This window comes from Sturnus vulgaris, chromosome 3 (genome assembly GCF_052056855.1).
Source record: "Sturnus vulgaris isolate bStuVul1 chromosome 3, bStuVul1.hap1, whole genome shotgun sequence".
Taxonomy (NCBI): Eukaryota; Metazoa; Chordata; class Aves; order Passeriformes; family Sturnidae; genus Sturnus; species Sturnus vulgaris.
The window spans coordinates 40086673-40109570 of record NC_142245.1 but is presented as its reverse complement, the minus strand read 5'-3'; the positions used below and the strand labels follow the sequence as shown (position 1 = coordinate 40109570).

The following is a 22898-nucleotide window of genomic DNA, read 5'->3' as shown; positions in this document are numbered from 1 at the left end:
TCAGGTGCTGAAAGTTCACTCTTGTTCTGCCATCTCCTACAGTTATTTGGGGCAATGTACCACTCCCAGTGTTTCTGGAAATGTAATGGCACACTTCCCCCTAAAAGCCCAGAATATTGCTATTATACAGACTTTAGGAGTTAAACTCCTTTTGTGGATTCTTGCTCCTTTTCTTAAAGCTCAAGTGTCACTCTCCTTGCCAGTCAGCCAAAAGCCGTATTGAAGAAACCCCAAAATTTTAGAGATATAGGCAGAAAAATAGACTGCATGTACAGCTAGTGCATATTTAGTATGAGCTAAATTGTCCCAGGCACTGGAAAGGGTGTGCTCACTGTGTGACCGTGTGCCCTTCTGCAGATGGTGGAGCAGACACTGGCTCCTGGCTCCTCTCCTCCTGGCCCCTGAGTGAGAAATGGCCCAGGCCAGTTGTTCTGCCCAGTGAGCCTCTGAAGCCCCTCACCACTCGTCTTCTGGGAGACCACCCTGAACATCTGTCAAACCACAACGTTTCTGTGCTTGTAGGAACCTGCAGGAAAATGTGGAAGAGGAATACTCCTTCCCTCTTCTATTTTTATATACAAGAAGCTGTTTAACATAAAACAGTGAAAAAAATATGCATCTGGCCTTTTATTTACTGGCAGTTTCAAACTGTGAGCTCTGGAACCAATCCCTGGTGCAACTCCATTGACTTCAGCAGACTCTGCCAGAGGTCACAATGTGCCATTAAGAGTTGAAATAAGACAAGACATGCAGTCCTGTTTCTTTCCAGCCCATAAAACCAGTCTGAAAGGTTTTCTTTCCTGTCTTCATTTTATCCAAGATCTATCAAGAATATTGAGTTCTATCTTTGTTTTTGCTGAAGGATTGCTGAAGTGGAAAAAGCACTTTCTTTAATTACAGGGAATATGGGGCTTAATCTAATAGAAAGACAGTATTTCCCAGTTAGTTTCCACATATTTTTAATTCAATGGGTGCTAACCAAAGAAAATCCAGCATGTTCAGGATGTTAAAAAAAAAAAAAAAAAGCAAAACCAAAAAAACCCCTTCCATTCATATTTGCTTAAATTTAGTCTTTATGGTACATTTTATTCAAATGCTTGTGCCATACTTAGCAGTATCATATTGAGCTCCTTCCAGAAGTGTATGTGAAAACACAATTAACATTTTCACATGTTCTTTGGGTTTTTGCCTTTTTCAGGACAGGCTTATGGAAGAATGCCTTATTTTCTCCCTTATTTCTTTTTAAAACATCTCTCTGTCTTAGAGAGGGACAGATAAAAGAGGAACAATTTGCACTAGGTAAATGTGCACAGACTCAGATGTGATTGATGGACTATATGAGTGCAGCCCTGGAGCCTTTCCATAAGCACTGCTTAAGAAGGGGCTATCTGCTGGATGCTTCTTACTTCTTGAATAGGGAGGGCCTAAGAGAGGGAAAATACTGCAGTCCTCCTCATTCTTCCAAACTAGCATTAGTTAACAAAGTCCTGCTAAACTCTCTACATTAAACCCAGATACAACCCAACTTTGATAGCTTGACATTGCTATGGCTGATATTTTATGCCCCTTTGCAACATGGAGTAAGAAGTCATTTAGAAATACTTTTCTAAAAACATTTGACAGAAGTTATGCATTAACGATGTATATCTTCTGAGCATGAAGAACTTAGTGACCCTCTCAAGTCACACAGGTGACTGAGAATTTCAATTTGGTAAAATAACACAGTTTATATAATGGTTGCTTGTCTCATAATTGCCATGTAAACTATTTCCTTGCAGAACCAACCAACCAAATAACAAATGAAAAAACATAATTCAACTCCACCGTTGATCATACTGAAGTCTGAATTGGGTGTCACAGTATGTGTCTACTGACATCTACATCAGAGTGGCAATAGGGAGGGGAGGAAAGGCTGTCTCTGGTTTAGATTCCTGAGGCTAAATGCAATACAAATATACCCTGAAGTCAACAGACTTTCACGTGTTATACATCTGTGCTGAATTTGCTTTCCAATATCCTGCTTCCTAGATTTGATCTGGGCAGATGGTGGAAGAGATCTCCCTGGAAGCAGCATGTTCTCCCCCCGAGAGGAATGCCCTTATGTCTCTCAGACATGAACTGTCTGGCTGATTAATAAGTAGTGCTGTTGGGCTCAGGAGAGAGTTCAGATTTGCTTCTTTTGCCTGCAAAGCAGGACTTTACTGAGGCAGGGGTGTTAAACTGGAACTGTTAGAGAAGTTTGGAGCAGGTGGTGAAAGGGAATGGAAGAAGTGGCAAGGGAACAAAGGAGGATGCTGTGTCCCCTGAGGGAACAACCTGTTGCTTGTGGTGACCTTGTCTGTCATGGCAATGTGGATGCCAGTGCCTGGAGTTGCAGAGAGGTGCCCTGTCTTCTCAGCCCTTGCCACCTGCTAGGCTTACCGATGTGATGTGGCCTCTCCAGGCCATCCAAAATCCCCATGACTCCTGGCAGAGAACCCAGCACAAAGTCTTGTTCTCTATAAAGACTTCTTTCTTCCCCTGGATAAGGAAAATCCTTCTGCTCCTAAAGGAGACAAAAGCAGCCATTCAGTTCAGAGCTATGGCTGTTTTCAAGGCTTCCAGTAAACACACTGTGCTTCAGTACTGCTGATACATGTATTAAATGAGAGCACATGCTTTTAGAGAGCAAGTAGCCTCTTTACCTAGATGCTATTTACATGTGAGTGTTAATCAAGATGTTCTAAACCAATTCTGCCAAAATATTATTTTTCCTTCCTTTCCCTGTCCCACCATCTATATGAACAAAGGTCATGAAAGACAGAGCTGTCATTTGATTTATACTACTGACCACTGTGTTTATCACTGACTGTCCATTTTCTTTAACTTTACATAAAATCAGTGTTTGGGACACTGTAAAGTTTGAGGACGTTTAACACAAAACTATCTTTACTGACTTCACTGACTACCCAACTCATGGATAGTGAAGAACCAGAGAAGCAACCCAAAGTAATATATTCACCTCAGAGGGAACTTTAAAGAATGGTAATGCAGGCACTTCTGCAGCAGAACCCATCGCTGTGTTTCCTATAAAGAAATAGGAAGCAAATGAGGTAGCTTTGGGGCTGTGGGTAAAGCCTAGCGGTCCCCCTCAACACACAATGCCACACAATGATGGGACTGAGTCATTATTGGGAAAATCTCACAAGTTACAAGATCAAAGAAGAGGGGGTTAAAAAGCCTCTTGGATAAAACCTAGAAGGTCCTAGTAAGTAAACTGCAGAAATAAGGTTTTTGGGGTATGTATTATGTGACAATAGCAAGTTGAGAGCAAAATGCCCCAAATAAAATTCATTTTTACTGCATCTGCTTGAAGCCTGCAGTAGGACTACTCTAGAAAGCCTGTGTGAAACCAATACAGGATTTCACAGGGCTGTACTTGCAACTTTGCTTCTACAGAGTCTTCATGCAGACCTGTCAGTATTTACAAAGATATTTCTAGATGCCTATAGACCTCAGTGTATGACAAATGCTACAAAATGAGAAAAATTACTTCCTTGGCTCTTTCTCAAGATATTGTAAAGATATTTAAAAATGTAATAGTTGTATTAACTTGATATGCTTCAGAACATTAACTCAAGAGACTTTTTTTCAAACAGATTCACAATATTTATAATAACCCTTATGCTATGCTGCTTGTTGCCACCCACGTGAAGGAGATGCCATACAATGTTGTCTGATATTATTTGCTTAGCTGTAGAAATTTTGGCATGGTATTGTGTAGAAAATGAGAGGAATTAGCTGTGTATTGCTGATATATTTTCTCCTCCTGCAGTTTCACTTGGTTACAGCTCCCATGTCGCATCCCAGAGGTGACTTCATTACAGTAGGTGAATGCTTTCCTGTGTGTTAGAATGTGTTTGTAAAATATTCCTCGGAATTAAAGCTACTGGATGGATTTCTAATTGGACATTTAGTATAGCTGGCTAGCACATTGGTGACAGCTTCATTTAATGTATACAGCTTAATTGGGTAGCTCATTTGCCAAGCCCCAACTGGCAGCAACAAGCACCAGTTTCTGCATCTAGATGTCCACTTTTAAGATAACCTTGAGACACCATCCAAAAGCAGAGAGAAACCAAATCAAACTGTCAGAACACTTAGTGAGCAATATATTCCCTGCTTACAAACAGTGAATCAAATAGGCTTATTCAAAGAGCACATTATTTAGGAGAGCATAAAAACAAAAAAAAAGAACAGCATAGAGAAACAATCTACAATAGGTCCCTTTGCTCTCTGCTCCAGTCCCTTCTACTCAAAGCAGATGAATAATGATTCATGTTTTCTTTCTTTTAACATGATGCTGCTTATTGCCTTCCACAACGAGACCCATCACTTCCTGACCTATATAGACACTGAATTGACCTAATTTAGACCTTCTGAGAAAAATCCCAGCTTACTGTGAAGGGACCAACATGTCTTCTGATAGCTTGCTCTGCTGTTGTTTCCAGTTCTCACCAGGAATTAATAAAACCCATGAAGACCTCACTTAAAGAAAGGAGCTTCCTTAAAAGTAGGGTCCTTCCATGCTTCCCAAGTTTCTTTGGCCCAGTTCTTTCTTCTGCAGCATTAGATCTGGGCATCTGGTCAGGCTCAGTAACACTTCACTGGTCTCAATGAAAATGTCATAAAAAATGTCTTAGAGGTCAGGGTTAAGAGTGTAGCTTAAAAATTTACTAGAGCTTATGGGAACAAGACCCAAAACTTGCTCTAATTTTCAGTAGTTGTCATTGCTCTCTGGAGACCTTTGCTTTTAGAGCACTGAACAAGTTCTGTGTTTTCTCATACTCCAGTTAGTAAAGTTCATTGTTGAGAGAACAATCTCACTGTTGTGCACAGGATTTTCAGAATCACAATCCTGTCTCTTTAATCCTTTTCATTGATTCCAGTCTACATATTGATATTTGTTTTGGAATATGATATTTTGATCAGTATTAAACTGAGTCGTGTGGCTTTTTTGGATGTAAAAATATTGTAGAAACGTTAATCTGATTGGCTAACTAAACAGTAATGTTAAATATGCAATTTTAACATCTCTTTCCTGAGATATGTTCGCTACTCATATTCTTTAATTTTACAAAAACAGTTTTTCTACAATCTGCGTAGCTAGGCTGAAAAACATGGATATACAGCTTGGCTACATGTTCTCTCAAAATAAAGCAGCCATAAAATGTGTAGTGAGGATTGAAATGGATGATATACAGCAGACAGAGATTAAAACCATCTCCCGCTGAAAACAAAGGCAAATTTATCATTGATTTCATTTTAGTTGGGATGTTAGCCAAGGCAAGTACATGTCTCAGACCTTGTTCACAGGAACATGTCTTCATGCCTGCAACAAGCCCCCATTACACCTACTTCCATTTCTTGTCATGGTTTCTCCATCACCAAAATCCAATGTTTTGGATTATATGAGAGATCTGAGAGTCCATCAGTTCCAAAAAGCAAGCTCCAAGTCAAGGACAGTCTGATAACTGTTACAGTTGTACTTTGCACTGGCAAAAGTCACTGTTTCCAGCAGAAAACTCTAATATCTAAATACAGTTGGAAGTCAGATCATTGGTAGAATTGTACAGCTTTATTAAAGGTGAATATGACTACACTTGCACCAGTAGCTCATCTGATTGATGAGTAGAGTCTCACCTTGAAAGATTTCCCTTAAGAAAGCAGAGAAAAAAATTGATAGTAAATGGAACATGGATGCTGGTGTGTGATGCTGGTTGTGGATGAAGGTTTCAGGACTTCTAACAACATTTTCTGAGCACTCAAATCACTGGCAACTTTTGAGGTCCATTCCTTTGGACTGTAATTTAGACCTAATTGAAAACTCTTTCTTTTATCTCAAAACTAGAGACCTGCTATATTTTAATTGAGCTCACCATACCATCAACTGGACTACTTGAATTGAACAAGATAAGAGTTGAAATGGGAACAAACTCCTTCCCAAAGAGGTCAGCTATTGCAGAAATTATTCTGGGGTAGGCAGAACTGGCTTTTTGGTACTCAGATTTAATTATCCTGTGAATGGGAACTTTCAAATTAAACTCCTTTCCTTGAGACATTCCCAAACCTCTCTACTTAGACCTGCAGATGGCAAACATAGCAGGAGGAACTGAGTCATTCAAGATGCACTGTCCTCAACAGTGGTGAAGACTTCTTTTGGCGGTGCCTGTGCGGGATGGAGCTATTAGGGAAATTATTTACTCCAAGAAGGAAATTAATACCACACAAAACAAGAAGGATCTTGTTCCTGAAATGCTTTTTCTTCTCTTTAAACCAGAGGAAAGAAAACTCACCTAAAGAATGAGGCATTTAGAGGCTTTAGAATTTATTAGGTGTAGAGAAATAACCTTGGCAAAACTTGCTTTTCTGTGTCAATACCTTGAGCAAGAGCAGATTCAGACAAATAGAGCAGGAAGTACTGAAGGAAGGAGAAAGATTTAAGAGCGATGGGATGCTGCTGTCTTGTAATGCTGAGCTAATTCAATGTCCCATCAAACATCCTGGCACAAGCATACAGCTCTCTGCCACATAATCCAGACTGCAAACAGAAGTAAAACAAGATATTTCAATTAATATACCACTAATGGCAACAAGAAGACCTTGACTTGTCTGAATTTACCCTTTAGCAAAATATACGTATAAATAAATGATGACTGACATTCATAGTCTTAATAAAACCAGTTGTGTTCTGTATGGGGAAGTGAGATATTTTCTTCCACAGTATTTTCCTCCTCCACATTTATCAATTTACTAACTAAATCATGTTTTCTCCATGACCCCCAAATTCAGTTCTATGTTCTTTTGATGCTGGTGTTGATAATTAATCACATTTAAAAACTGTTCAGGCACTCCATTTTAGTGCTCCCCTTTTCAGGGCTGTTTTCAGGTATCACACCCATCACCCACAGGTGGCATGTCCCAGTCTTGCACAATATTTTGTCCTCTTTGGGCTGTCCATGGATTAGCCATGGGTTCTAGTAGTAGGGATAATGCCCATCATCTAAAGTCTCCATGAGATGTTGCCCAGGTCCAATCCCAGACACACATTTCTTCCCCCTGTAAGCCTTGTGGCTGATCCAATCTTTTAAAGGGAGTGAGATATGCTTCAGAGTCCTGCACACTTCAGTGTGTGCTTTAGGATGTATTCAATGTGCCAACATCAGCAATATGCACAGCCAAGTGCTCCCTATAGAGTTAACCTATTTTATCCATCAGAGTCATAATTGTCATCTACTAAAGACATGTCCCAAAAGGTATAATCCTAATCTTAAAGCACTCCAAAGAGGTCTGCGTGGTCAAAATTTGCTGATGCTCTTTAGGTATGTCCAAAGCTAGATATATAGATGACTTGGCCTATTATTTCTCTTCCACTCTCCAGGGAACTCATTGTACTTATCTTGATAAAGCTAACATTGAACCTTACTTGGATTGGGAGCCAGCACAATAGCAATGTCACTGTCAGCTGTGTGATTTTTCAGAGATTCTCACATTTTCTATCTTCTTCCTTTGCTAAGGAAGAAATGACCTTGCACCTTATTTCCTTGTCTTCATTAAAGGTGCAAAATTGCATTTCTTGCTTGGCTATTTAGAGAAAACTCTTTTAAAATCACAAACTAAACTGGTGCCTATATGATCTTCACATTTAGATGTTTTCCCAGCTGGGATTCAAACGCTTCTGCCACTTCAAGGTCTCAACAAGATCATGTGAAATATTGCCTTTCTGAAAGGAAAAGAAAGACTCCACAGTATACAGGGACAACTGACAACCAGTGAAAACATTTTGCCTGCACTTTGTCCTGGGGATAGTAATTTAAATCTAATCTGCAAGCAACAGCTTCAGAGTGCTACAAGCACATCCCATGTCCATTAGCAGCATTATCAGTGGGGAAGATCACGGGTCTCTCAATTCCTTAGCCAGATTCTTTCTAAATGGCACTTGTCCTAGGGAAGAAGATTTCTCTCACCCTTTCTCTTCTGAAGGGTTTTTATCACAGGTGAGACTTAGAAAAACCTGCAGCCTCTTATTGTATTTCTGTGACCAGCTTCCTTCTAGCAATTTACTCTCAATTCCTCACAGGACAGCCAAAATATCAGGTGGGCAATTAACAACCTTCCACCTGCACACTCACCCACTCTCAGTGTATTACAGTGTTTAGCAGCATAGGAGAACATAACTAATGACACTCAAGTCCAGAAAAACAGAGGGAGATAAAAAACATAATGAGTTACCATGGAATAAAGCACTTACCCTTCTATTGAGGAAATGAGCCATAAGAGCCACAGTTAAAGCCTGGGGTTTTGTACAACTACATTCTACTTCACTCCATGTTCATTTTAATTTAACTGAATTCTTTCTTTAAAGTGTTATTTTCAATTTCTGGTCTTCAGGAATAATTATTAAAATAGGCTACTTTTTGCCTTTTTTAATAGACTGTACCGACATCCAAATGTTCCATCATTCACTAAATCTGAATTTCTGAAGTAGTTATAACTCCTGACCCTGCATGGGAGAAAATGTATTTAAAATCAGTTTTATACACAGAGTTTATAACAAAAATTTCTACATTTCCTATCACCTGCTACTGTTGATCCAATTCAATACAGGCAAAACAGTGAATAGATTTTCTCACACGGATTCAAAACCAAAACTGCCTGAAAGTAGGTATAGTTTTCCATGTTTTGGTTTTCTTTTTCCTTGACACTAGCTTCCATTTGACTCAGCTTTGGAGCATATAGCTTTCAAAATAGTCCTATTGCTACACTGTGCTGTGACATGATAGATCACCCTTCCAACTCACAGTTGAGGTCTCTCCCAGTTGTTCAAACAATTCCCAGTTTGCAGAGAGTAGTGCTGCAGAGGCTCAGAGAGCCATGACACCCCTAGAGGAGCAGAGGTAGGCAAGGAGAAACACTTCTTTGAGATTAGGGTGAGAAGAGCTTCCCTCCCATGGGCCTTTGCAGGCATATGCTAAGTTCTATTGGTTAAAACAGCTGATGTCACCCCGGTTCAGCCCCTGTTTATCCTATATGTACCTCCCCTAGAATGTTTTTCCCTCTCCTGATCCCCATTGGCTCTGTTTTTCCACACTGCTCCACCCCTGCTACCCCACTGGTTCTCCCAGTTGGCTGCCCCTCCTCTGCACCACTTTCCCCTGTTCCCATTGACCCTTGATCCTCAGATCCACCCCTTCTTCCCGGTATTTAACCCTGTGCCCTCAACCAGTCTTGGTCTTTGTCCCTGGACCCCCTTTGAGGCGATGAACTGTTCTTGGAGCTCCATACAAAGAGCCCTCCTTCACCTTTGTTCATCAGTACTCCAACAGGTGTGCTCTGGGCTTTGAGAGCGCTGGCAGAGACCTGCTGAAGCACACCACAGTGCCCCAATATCTGGGTGCAGCAGTCCTGGACTGGGAGTTTTTGATTCATGGTGCATCTTCTTCTGAAGTACTTTTCAAGTCACCCATCACAGTCACTGAGGTCTGATAACCATTTCCCATGGCAGGGAGGAGACAAGGACTGACCTGGCTACTTGCCCATTGCTGACAGACTGATCTGTGCAGATGCTGCACATGCTCAGCATGGCTCTATTAATCTCTTGAGCTGTTAGAGCCTGTTCTTTCCTCCCTCTTCCTCCTGCTTGCTCCTCCCTCCTGGCCCCCCACTTTCAAGCCATCTTGATCTTACCCTGTGATTCCTCTGCCAGCTCTGTCTGGCAGCTCCTTGTACCCTGCTAGCACAGCTTTATAGCCTTTGCTCTTTGGCTGGTCATCAGGAGGTGTCCCCTCAGAGAACAAGGTTTCCTCAGAGATTCTGCCTCCCTCACAAGCTTTGCTGCTCAGTCCTTCCCATCCTCTGGGCAAAAGGACAGCCAGATGTTGCTCAATTCGTTATGAGTAGTTGAAAAATTATATTTAAATTGTCACCAATCACATAAAATAAAGGTATTGGCTACATTTGAAAGAGCAAATGTAAATTACCATTGACTTTTTTTAATCTTTATGAAAGGGATTCTCAAATTCATCTTGTGATTTCACCAGCCATTTTATGCATTGTTATCTTCTGTGGGATTATGTGGATACAGCCATTTCTTTGGGTGATTATTTTTAGTATTTTTACATATGCAATTTTGAAAGGCTCCCTAAGAATATAACTTTTAAGACAGCATTTCTTTAGGAATGATTAAGCATAATCATGCAACTATAATCATGCATTGCAGAGAAAAGTAGAATACAGAATTGATATAGTCTCAGTTGTGGTTGCTATGTAATTTTTCTTTTCATACTAATATTGAATTTTATGTATAAAAGAGTAACTGATTTTTAAAGATTGAGAGAGAAAGCCTTAACTCAGAATTTCCTGTAGATTCAATGTTCATTTATTTTTGGAAACTGCATTACATATTTTAACTAGTATAATATTAAATACGATTTTTCCCTGGAAGTTAACTTTTACTGTAATCAGATAACACAATTTAGTGAGAACTATCTTACTTATTATACACATACATTTCTATATCTGTATATAATATGTATATAATATATAACATATATAATATGTTACAGATATGTAACAGCCTGGGAGGAAAAAATGATGGTGATACTTCATATATTGAATTAATGGTTTATAGGAGGGTATTTTCACACAGAGCTTTCTCATCTGTGTGAGGACCTAGAACCTGGGTATTCATGTAGAACATTACATACGACCTGAGAATAATTGTTCTCTACCTCACCACTTCCTCCAGCATACTTCAGGTATGCTGGTTCTAACTGGAAGAGTTTTATTAAAACTAGTGTAGTTGCACCAATTTCTTTGGCAGGGAACCTCATTCTGAAATTGTCAGTTGTCTCAGTGGGAAACGTTATAGCAATCTTTTCAAGTTAATTTTTCTGTTTTTCATTTTAATAATTCGGTATTTGTAACTTCTAATATTATCTAAGTATTGAACATCTTACATTTCTTATCCTTGTTTCATGCAGTAGTCTTTCCTTAAACTCTCATTGTGTCATTTGCACAAGTGTATGTGGAAACATGCATGGAAACACACCTCCAACAAAAATTTTATGCTGAGATATCCACCAGCTAAAAAGCATTTGAGCTGATACTGAGTATGTGTGTTAAACACATATACAACACTGTTAGGGCAAAAATGGATAAAAAAATATTTTAGACAATTTTATAAAGCACTGGGTGGGGCTAGACCCATTATTCCCAAGGAAGGAGTCATCCCTGAACACACCAAAGAGTTTTGCCTTTCTGTGAAGTATTAAAAGCTCCTCGAATCCTTGCAAAAAGCTACCACAAACTAGAGCTGCCATGCCATGTTTTGCACAGTGTAGAAAAGTGCTCATTATTGCCTTGTTTGTTGTCTTCTGTGTATAAAAGTAAAATACTTTGGTTTTTTAAATTATGCATGTAAATCTTGACACTAACACCCATCAAGGACCCTAAGCATGTTTAAAATGTAATTGCAGATCTTACAAATGCAAGCTATGATGATATTGGAACTCTTTACCTAGTCTGTATACCTAGAGATAAGTCATTTCCCAGCTACACAAGAGGAATTGATGAGTCCATTGACAGCCCAAACCTTTACTAAAGACAACTGACCAGTTTGTTGGAGGACTTGTCACAAAGTCAAACAGGAGAAAGGCTCCCTCTTTCCTCCTTTACTCTCCCACTTAGCCAAAGTAGAGGGTACCTGTGGAAGTGCCTTTCCCTGGATTTGGACTACCTATGCCTATTTATCTCTTCACAACAAACAGCAGGAAAGCTTTCCCTCTCTATTTCGACACTGGATATGGGACATCCCTGACAGCAGAGAAATGCCCATGTCACCCTCTCAGGTCTTGTCTTCTCAGAGCAACAGAGCTCTGTCCAGGGACCATAATGAGAGCATGACAGACCTTGAGTTTGACTGGGGGTTTAGGTAGCTGTCTGCAGTGTCTCAGAATATCAAAAACCTCAAGCAGAAGAGATATCTTTGCACTTCTGCTTCCTTCTCAACCTTGATGCAAGCCAAGAAGAATAATAACTGAGAAACAGGGCCACTGATGCCAGAAGTTCCTGCTACATCTCCAAACATTAGTGAAGACTGACACAAAGAGGGACTTTCTAATTTAATGTTGCAGACTACAAATTGCATTTTCAAACTTGAGAATTGCCAACCTGACTAAGGCTTGACAGTTCTTAATAGCCAGGTTACAAATTAATACTTTTTATCTAGTTGAGTGCATAGCATTTTGATAAATTGTACACTTGCCTGTCTGCTTTATCCTGCTATGCCCTGTTTCCTTTCTAAATCTAAGGAAACTCTGTCCATAAATTGACTAATTTAAAAATCCCAGAAAACCCAATGCTTTTCACATATTTTATTTTAAGTGTTTCTGAGCCTCTGAATAGAAATAGCATTGTATGTATAGATAGTTTCTTCATTCTTTATTTTTGTCTTTTTTTCTCGTGTTGTTACAATTTGTAATTTTGTTCAACACCTTTATCTTACAGGTATCTTTCACTGCTATCCCTTGGCTCTTGTGGGATATTTCAGTCCATCTCATATATTCTAGAAAGCCACCCTTACTGTGCCATCAATAGTGCAAACAAAGGAAGTTTCCAGTGACACATGAGAGTCTTTCCCAAATAATACTCTATCTTCTGGACAAAAGGCCTGGAATCATTAGCAGTTTGAGGTTAGAAAGGCATGATCCTTTCCTCTATTTTTTTTTTTCCCTGAAGCTAATATTGCCTCATTTTCAGTCTACTTTAAGGACCAGATCCTTTTCTGTGGAACGACTGCAGAGAAATTAATTTCCTACCTTGTACTAGTGTGGTTCATTATTTCTGTACAATAGTCTAAATGTAGAACTCCACACTTACTTTTAGTGACTTAATTGATTTTTTTTTCTTTCTCGGACCATTTCTCCAATTTGTCATGATAAACTTGAGGTTTCATCCTGTACTCCACTGTGTTGCAGCTTCTCCCAAGCTTGTATCATCCCCATGTTTAATAAATTCAATCCATTCCATTATCCATCTCATTAATGAGATTACTGAATAGGAAACACCTTAGTGGCACCAGCATAGGGAGCATCATTTCAAACTGACAGTGAGCCTTTAATAAGTATTTCCTTTCAGTCCCATCTTTGTGAAGGATGAGGTGCCTGGTGCAATGTGGAGCCTGGAGAAACATCTGCCCTCTGTGAGCTGCAGAGCTTCCCTGCCTTCCAGGGTGGAGCGACTGCATACTGTGTTACAGGCAGTTTATTTTGCACTAGCAATGTAATGCACCTGCCCTTGCACTAAGGCCAGCTTTGCCCAGGAACATGTACACCTTTAGCTAACCATAGGCATGTGCACACGTGCTCCTGGTGAAGAAGTTCCATCTTTCAGACCCAAGCCCACAAGCATTCCCTGAGCTGAACAAACATGGCAGGTGCTAAGTACTACTGGGTTTGCATTTCAGTTAATGGGTTTGATGGAGATCTTTTCTCTTCCTGATGTGCTGCTTCACAGTGTTTCTCAAGTGTGGCTCACAATGGAATAGGACAGCAGTCACAAGTGAGATGACTCACACTCATGAGCTATTTTCATCTGGCTTATATTGCTTCACTCATAATGTTTTCCCTCTGTATTTAGAAGTCTTTTTCAGAGAAAATGAGGTCTGGTGGTATGAATCCACTGCTGCCTACCCCAGATGGTAGCATATCTTTCCTGACCTTCTCTGATCTTCTCTCTTCCTCAGTTTCTCCACTGTGAATATAAAATTCATCTAAAAATATGAAATATTCTTCAATCACTTGTAGATGAAAATTACTGTCTATTAATTCCTATTTGTATTTTTGTGGTGATTTTTTTCCCTAACCTCCAGGAGAAAAAAAATCTGCTTCTTTTCATCTTCAGATCACTATGGCATGTAATCTTCCAGCGAGATCACTGAGTACCTATGTGTGACATTGGAGTCACCTTATTTCAAAACAACTTTCCACCTCTCTGACAAATTTTTCTTGCCTTTCATCTACCTAGCAGCAGTAGACAATAATTTAGCAAGTGCAAAACAATGGGTAATCTCTCCCTTTTTGGGGAAGTTGAGGCTGACAACTTGGTGGAAGAATTCAGCAGCAGCAACAGTGCCAGAGGCAAAAGGGGATTTTTCTTCCTCACCTCCTAAACATTTCTGAAATGACATCCTGTGTAGGTGTGTGTCCATGAAGGTTTCCACAAACCTGCCTAAGCCAGACATTTGTCTCCATTAAGTCATGTGTGAAGATAAGGGCATTCCTGTAGTCAACAAGATGGCACATTGTATTTTAAAATGAAGGATTCACAGGGGTGGCAGCTCATTTGCATGCAGCAATGTGAATCTCACAGAGGAGGTGTTGTAAATCACCAAAGAGCTACTTGACAGTGCCACTCTGTGAGTCTGGTTCAGAATTATTAATTAGAGCAGGCTGAGGGTGGTTTGTTTGCATATCAGTTGAGCTAAGCCATGTTGGAATCCCTGTAAATAATAAAACAGGCTGATTAGGCCTAGTCATTAATTAAGTGTCTTCACTGTGAATAAACAGTGAAATCTTTCAGTTTGCCAGGGACCCCTATGACACTGTAATAAATATGCAGTCACAAGAGCTTCTATAACATGGTTTGACATCTTCATCTATTAAATTGCAGCTTTCTCCCCAGTGACGATGGGTTCAAATCCCACAATGGATGATACATCTGCCTAATTTTGTTTGTTAAAATATATTATTTCGTGGATTTGGGATAACCACGGTTGAGAACCTGATATGAAAAAAAGGAAGGGGGAAAAAACTTGTTAATACTGTAAACTGCAGTGTTCAGTCATCGGTAGGTGTGGCTTTTGATTGGTGTAACAATGTAGAAGATGCACATTATTGTCACATGGATGTATAAGTCAGTTGTTATTTATTGGACTAAAATGGTATACATTTAATATGTAATTAACTCCCCTCAGAAGTTGGTGTTTGAATGGTGTTTCTGTTGCTAGTGTCTACCACTTCTCAGTGTGGACTAAGACCAAAGCTGAAAACATTTTTACAAAGTATATGTTTTTAAACTGCAGACAATGTTAAAAGCAATTAAATCTCCTGCCCAAGGCATGAATTGACCAGGTAGGCGATCAACCACGAGATTTTATCTCATTATGCACTGCTGCACAATTGGTGAGGATCCATACTGTGGGGATCTTTCATCTTTGAAAGGTTTGAATATTGTCAATGTTTGCAGCCAGGACATCAGACTAAAAGACAGCTCAATGTGCTGAGCAGACAGTGGCAAGTTCCATTTTCCTGTGTAACATACAAGTGCTATAGGTACTGCCTGAACATAATCTCCTGGAAAACAAGGAAATCTTTATCGGTTCAGCAGAAGGGCAGAGACCCACCCCGTGCCTGTGAAAGCTGATGACATTGTTCCTAAGCATTTCCCTTCTGCAGCATTCCCCCTGCTGCACTTTGCACAGCAGAGAGGTCTAGAACAGCCTTATTTAGAAAAAGGGATGCAGACATCATTTTGGTATTCTGGACATGAGGAACAGCTTCTTTACTGTGAGGGCAACTGAGCACTGGAACATGTTGCCCAGAGAAGTCATAGAGTCTCCTTGTCTGGAGATATTCAAAAGATGCCTGGACACAATCCTGAGTAGTGTGGTCTAGGGGGTCCTGCTTAAGCAGGGAGGTTGGAAAAGATGACCTCCAGTGCTCCCTTCCAAAGCTGAACCATTCTGTGACTCTGATTTTCTGATATTCCTAACTTAAAGGTGCTGAGATAATTACAATGCTGAGCATGAACATTTGAATAGGTGGGAGACAGATGACTCAGTAAGATCAATCTATTGATTTCAAGATTTTCTAAGTATTTAAGTGCCATGCAACAATTAAAGGTATTTCTGAATATGCAGTAAATGGCTTTGTTCTGACAAGCTCTTTTGTTTCTTTCACACATAATTGAGAATGAGAATGTCATCGAACTTGGAATATCTTTTAGGAAATAAGTGTTCAGCAGCCTGTTTGATGCTGACAGCTTTGTGGTAAGCAATCAGCCAGGTGGCAGGAGATCACTGAATTTACGGCTGTGCAAAGTGGTAACTTCCTGAATCCTCGGGTTTACTGAGATGGGATCAAAGCTTATAGACCTCAAAAGGAAAGTAATAATAACGATATGACAAGTTTGGAACACCTGCTAAGTAGAGACAAAGAAACAGAATCCACAGTGGTTCCTTGAGGAGGATAGCCATGACCATGAGATTTGATTACTTATTCAGAGTCCCCCATGAGTGCGCCAAATTGCTCTCTGAAGCTGTCACCTTCAAGCTCCAGAGAGACCTTAACAGGTAACCATTGGCAGCTCTCCTCTGTCTGCAGTGATTCCAGCAAAGTAGCGTGGGAAAGGCATGTGATAAAGTGTGCCAAGAGACCTGGCTTGTGCAGAGATTTGTAGCAATATTCAGTATGCTGATGTCACCCAGCTGGCACAAGGGAAGGGATTAGCCAATGTCTAGACACACTTGAGGCTTTCAGAGGAGCTGGCTATTTGCAAATGAGTGTGGAAGAGACTGAGGCAACCTTGGTGGGATGAACAGAGGCAGGAAGAAATCTTGCCAAATTTTCCATCCCTGCTGCTCGCTGCAGGAGCCTGCAACTGCTGTGGGTGAAGCAGATGGAATCAGCTCAATGTAGGCATGTGTTGAGACTGAACTTCTCCTGGGCATTGTCAAAAAAAATCTTAGTTTCTGCAGGAAGAGTAGACACAGGTCTTCTCTTTTATGTTAGACTTTCCTATTGGCATGTCTTTTGTCTGGAGATATGGCCATAAACCTGCCTGATAACTCATTATACTCAACTCTACTGTTGCTCTTATCCCTGGTTTCCACAGAGGGATCCTGTGCCCCCAGTTGATATTAAATTATATCTTTGGGCTGGATCTCCTTTGCTACAAAAGCAGGAAACCACTGAAGGAGTAGGCATCCTTGAGTTTGACATTTTTTCTTCTTCAAGGCCTTTGGGACTGGCAGGAGTTGTAAGTTATTAAGCCTTTGCCTATGTCACGAATTATGGCCTTTACTCCTGGATTTTGCAGAACAAATAGTCTGAGAAGTGGAGAGGATGTAGCTTATTTTATTGTCTCCTTACCTTGCCAACATGCTTGTCAGGTGAAATGAGCAGTCTTTTTGGTTGTGGCTGGAAATGTGTGTTGACCCAGAGCAGACAGTGACCCCAAAGAACCTTTTTCAGAGCTAAAGAAATATGTAATTTAGAAAGCTTCTCCTTACCCAAATAGTTCAGCTAAGGCATGTTTCAACTTTCAATGAAGCTGATGGAAATCCTCCTAGGTACTTCAGTAGTGTGGAATCAGGCCTATTAATTATTATACTTCACACTTTCTGGGAATACATACCGATGATGCACAGTCATCAAAAATTATGCTACAGACGGCTGTGAGAGTTCATGATAACTATATTTTGATAGATAGAACAAATTGGCATTACAGAGAAATTTCAAGGTGTCTTGCACAATATCAAAGCAATTATCAAGAGATCACTTCAGCTTGATCCTCCTTCACATGAAATCCAGACCTTAAACCGGGTCTCTGAATGTAACATTCCCACATTACTCATAAAATAAAGATGTGGTCTGGAGTTTGATTTCATACACAGGGCTTCCAAGAAAACAAGGAAGTACCATACCTTACTGGCAGCTTTCTCTAGAAAAGGAGAGCAGAGGTCCATATTTTGCTTTGTGCAATAGACCACACATTTGGCACTCTAACAAAAGGGAAACATTCAATGCCCTGCTGAAAACTCCACAAAAGGTGCAGCATTTCCCTTGTTCTCTAGACCAGCTCTTCTCTTTCAAGCTTAGTCTTTTTTAACAGAAAAGATCCCTAGCTTTGAGAATAGATTTCCCAATGCAAAAGACCCACAGTTTTGTTGAATTTACATCCAAGCAGACACAGGGAGAAAAACACCTGGTGAGGCAGGTCTAAATATCTCAAGTTACACTGAGATTCCTATTGACTTTTGTGATCTTCGATTTAAACTCTGGAAAAATGTGTACCATTCCATACTTGCCTTAACAGGGAATAATTTTTCTGATGCCTAAAAACCATTTCTACACCTCAAACCACTGTAGAACACTACACAATCACATACTAATCTCACTAATACATGCCCATCTGGTGTGGCTGCACATCCTTTTAAATGTGTCTTGTCAAAGGTTTGGTATAGCCTAGGTTGAGGCAAGAGAGGCACCTCTCTGTCAGTGTGTCCCTGGCAGCTCTGCAAGGCCTGAGATAATTCTACCACCTCACCAGAGGTATAATCCAGTGCTAGAGTATGCTAGGAAAAAAGAGATTTTGGATTTCTTACTGAAAAAAAATCTAGGAGAGGTTCAGACCTGTGTGTTGGGAGTGGATCTGACACTGTGGGACAGGTGGTTTTCTAAGACCTAGCTCTTGGGCTGAACTGCAGCAGAAATAAGAACATCAGGCATGAGGGCAAAACACATTCATAGGGTATTTTAAGATAGGGACAGCTTGGGCTTCCATCATCTATTCTTTACAGTGTGTGTGCATTTTCATCAAGCCATCAGTGGCCACAGAGGCAGGGGCCAGTCTGCAGTGAGGCAGCCCCATTCTGGCATCCCCTCAGGCAGAAATCCTAACTCCATACAGAAACCTAATCCAGAAAGCAGCACTATGTCCTCAGCTCCAGGTCTCAACTTCACTAAAGGAAACATTGTATTGTTCAGTTTGGAATTGTTTAATTTCTAATTTTGACTTGGATAAGGAATATTTCTCAGAATGAAGTTTTCTATTCATTTTTATTTCGGTTAATTACTACTTCTTTTTTTGTTCTGGCTTTTAATCTCCATGAAAAGTCCTTTAATCCAGGCCCCTACATGCAGGCTGAGTCTTTGTAAAGCTGTCTATCTGTATGGCTGCATCTGCACGTGTGTGTGTGTGTGAGTGACTACGTCTGTAGCCACTGGCCTCAGAAACAATAAGAAGGCACTACCACATTCACAAAAATGCAGAAAACTTTCTCTGAAGCCACAGAGAGGGGGAGAAACAATCTATTTTTTAGTACACTTACAGAAATATTTATGCCATAGTGTATTATAAAACAGTCTAGTGTATCTCTAACATTTTGTAAAAAACCCATTGAATTAAACAAAGATCATTTCTGACTAACAGTTAGTAGTAAAATAAGATGTGTACTCTGGGTGCTGGTAAAGAAAATCAAGCACATTTGGAAAATCTAGGGGCAAGAAACAAGCCATTATGATTTTTTCTAAGCTTCCCCGAGTCTCTAAGAGCTGGTGATTTTACTGAAATATGTATGTTAGATGATGGTCTTATGAAGGAATACAAATTGTGATTTTATGAAAAAGAGGACCAGCCTGATGAACCTCAGGAGCAGGTGGGCTGACGCTGGTGTGATATTCCAGATCAGTGTCAATGGTACATCATAATTTAAAATTATTATTTCGCCCAAACACTGGCCCTGTTTTCATTTGTGCCTAAACATGTGTTTACCTTGACATAGTTTGCTGTTTGCATCTCATCTCAGAGGCACAATTTATGATCAACACTGAAAAGTTTTCCCAAGTACTGAGAAATACAATTTCAGTATATAAACTGTAAGTCTATCATTCCCCAGAAGATAAATATTTTCCCTACATATATTTGAGAAGTATTGAGGCCTCTTACATATTCACGGTGTTAAACAAAACATATACAGATCTGCAGGTTGGTTGTGGTTTTGCTTTTGTGGTTTGGGAAGCTGAATGGAGATAGGAATCCCACTGAGACAGCTTATCACAAAAATGTGCCCAGCAGAGCCAAACTCCTTCTTTACTGGCAACACTGACACGATTTCAGGCATATGAAACTCTGTCAGAAGAATACCTTCTACAGCATCTAGTTCTGATGGGGATGTCAACATCAATCTCCTTGAAAGCACATCAAGGTTGGTACAAATACCCCAACCCATGTCAAGGGAGAATCCAGGATGCAGAAGAGCCAAATTCTGGAGCAGATGAGGATGTTACAAAAAAGCACTGATGAAGCTCTCTCTGAAGCAACAGCCAAAGTTCTTATCATTCACATAGATGGAGTTTAGGGATATTGTGAATATGATAATCTGCCTAACCACAGAGATTTAAGGTACCCTTTCTGTTGTCCTGGACTACAGGTGCATTCCAGAGACGATATAATCTGCTGTACTATGAAAGACAGGCTTACTGGCAGCTCCCAGGTGGAAATGCATCTTGTACAAAATGAATATGAGGGGGAGAACTGTAGTTCATTAGAGAATCCTCTTTTTATAGTGGTTAAATTCAAGGGCAGTAATTGTGCTCCTACTGCTGCTAAGCTACTTGGAGAGTAAGGTACTTGCTAAGGAGAGGCACTATTCCATGGCTAAGGTGAAAACTGGTATCTGTGACTATAACATAGGTATTTTTTTAAGGATAGTTTGATGAATATGTGCATGACTTTCTTTACCAGAATGAAAATCAGTGTCTATCTGAAGAACTGCTATGTTTATCAACTTTCTGGGCTGAGTTACTAATGTATTTTCATAATTTCCCTAGAGGAGTCTACTAGCTAAGGATGAGAATACTTTTTACTTTTCTTATGAAATGGCTACTGGGTCTACTGGAGCTGATCTCCAGAACATTTTTGCATAAGTACAGGTAATTCTGTTTTTCTCACAGAGGCCCTCGCTGAGGCTAACATCCTGGTTTTGTATCAAATGAAATAATTAGTCCATATACAGTTCTGTTCAACAGTTTGATGTATCTTGGAAAGCAACCTTGGAATGTTTTTATTTCCTGACACAATTACACCATATAATCATAAAGAAAAGTTTATCTTTACTGCGCAAAATCTTACTGGACTTTCAGCAAACAGCAAAACATTACAATAAATAACAATTACAGGCAAGTTAAAATGAAATCCTAGTGTTATCACAAATATCTCTCAGTATAAATGGTTTGTGTGACAGCAGAAGTAAGACTATTTCTAGGGTTTGGACATGATCCTGAAAGATGCTGTGGGCCTCTTCCAAGATGCTAGACTCCTCCTGTTCATATTGAATAAGATCACCACCTTGCATAATGGCACCTGCCTGTAGTAAACACTGACATAGCCTACAACAACAGCAGAGCTTACAAAAACAAATGTTTTTAAAGGTAACAAAGCACAGCCATGAATCAGAAGCCATTTCTGTCACTGGGTTCTGAAAACCCAGCCAGAGTTTGAATGAGCTCCAAGTAGAAACTCTATAGATTTAAAAAAAAAAAACCAACCAAACAAAAAAACCCAAACAAACAAAAAACACAAGCAAATAAACAACAACAACAAACAACAACAACAAAACAAACAAAACAAAAAACCCAAACCTGCTTTCATTTCTGAGCTGGGCAGATTTGCTCCCCTGCTTGCATAAGGCAAACCCTAACGTAAGGTTGGAAAGGAGAGATGGAGGATTGACGGAGGGAGCATAAGTCAGAAAATGATCACAGAAGTTGTGATCATATTTAGAAGACTTTCAAGAACCTCACAAGTCTCCAACTGAGCAAAGGAGTACGCACCTTTGCACTTTATTTAATTTTACAAAATGCTTACCTTTCAATGAAGGGAGAGACTTAGTGACACAATTTATTTTCAAATTAATGGCAAATAAAGACTTTCTATTTCAGTGTAATGAATTTGATTACACAGCTCTAGCCTCTTACTCATAAAAGTCACTGCCATTGAGAATTCAAAAAAGGAAAGGGATTTCTAAGAAAGTACAATTCTAAATATCATGCCACTGAAAAATTTGAAATAACTTAGTCATCCAAAATGCTGTTTATGCACTGTGTGATGCAGATACACTTGTTTTACTGACTATTTAATGTCACTGTAATCAGCAGTAAAACATAAAATTATGGCTCAGGATCTGGAGGAAAAAAAATGTTTTCTATCATTTTTATCACCCTGATTTCCATATTTACATAAATATTTGGAGTTTCTGCACAGAAAAGGTAGAAGTGGACTGGTAAAGAAAAAAAAATGTAGTGCTATTGATACATCTTGACTATCACACCCGCCTAACCTGCTATTAAGATCTGACCCATTCATCCACATTAGAAATACAAATACATGAGAGGTTTCCATGGTAAGGCCCAAATGAAGTAAACTTCCTTCAAGATGCAATTTGAATTTAATGGCTTGTCCATGAAGTGAACAAAACATCATTTAAAAAAAAGAAATTTTAACGATGTACAATGAATCAAGAAAATGTACGATGTGCCAAAGAACTCTTTAATCTTAACAGGTTCCTGCCTATATTTTTTGTGACACGTTGTAGAAAAGCTGAGCTCATCATGCTATTTTTTCAGTAACATAATGATGTAGAATTTTAACTGGAACAATCAATTTTGATTGCTGCTCTCCACTGCTTCATACTGGAGGGGGAAATGTGTTTTGGTGGTGCAAATTACTTTGCACTCTTTCCTTCTGCTTTGCAGAGTGATCTGTATCTCTTCTCTTCTTGCATGCTGTAAAGGAATTCATCCTGATTTATTGGTTCAGGTGTAAATCTGTATTTCTCCATAACAATTAAAAAAGTAGAATTTGGCCTGACCTGGGAAGACAAATACCTTTCTCTTCTAATGCGAGTGTTAGATATTCTCACTAGCCTGTCTTAATACTAGACTCTGATGCTATCTCTAAAGTGGAATGAAAATGGTTTTTTTCTTTCCCCTGTGCACTATGCCACATCAATTTCCATAGTGCAATATTTTTCTTTTTCTTTTTTTTTTTGTACTATGGAGGAGTATAATTCAAACCTA

At 39.6% G+C, this 22898-nt stretch overlaps 1 protein-coding gene across 1 annotated transcript in view; it reads right to left on the bottom strand.

The window, feature by feature from the left end:
• LOC148224294 (uncharacterized) overlaps nucleotides 1-22898 on the bottom strand; it is a 95879-nt gene that overhangs the window by 32664 nt on the left and 40317 nt on the right. The window contains exon 3 of the mRNA XM_088162767.1: nucleotides 2422-2545. Coding sequence (XP_088018893.1) covers nucleotides 2422-2545 — 124 coding nt within the window. The remainder of the gene's footprint in view (nucleotides 1-2421; nucleotides 2546-22898) is intronic.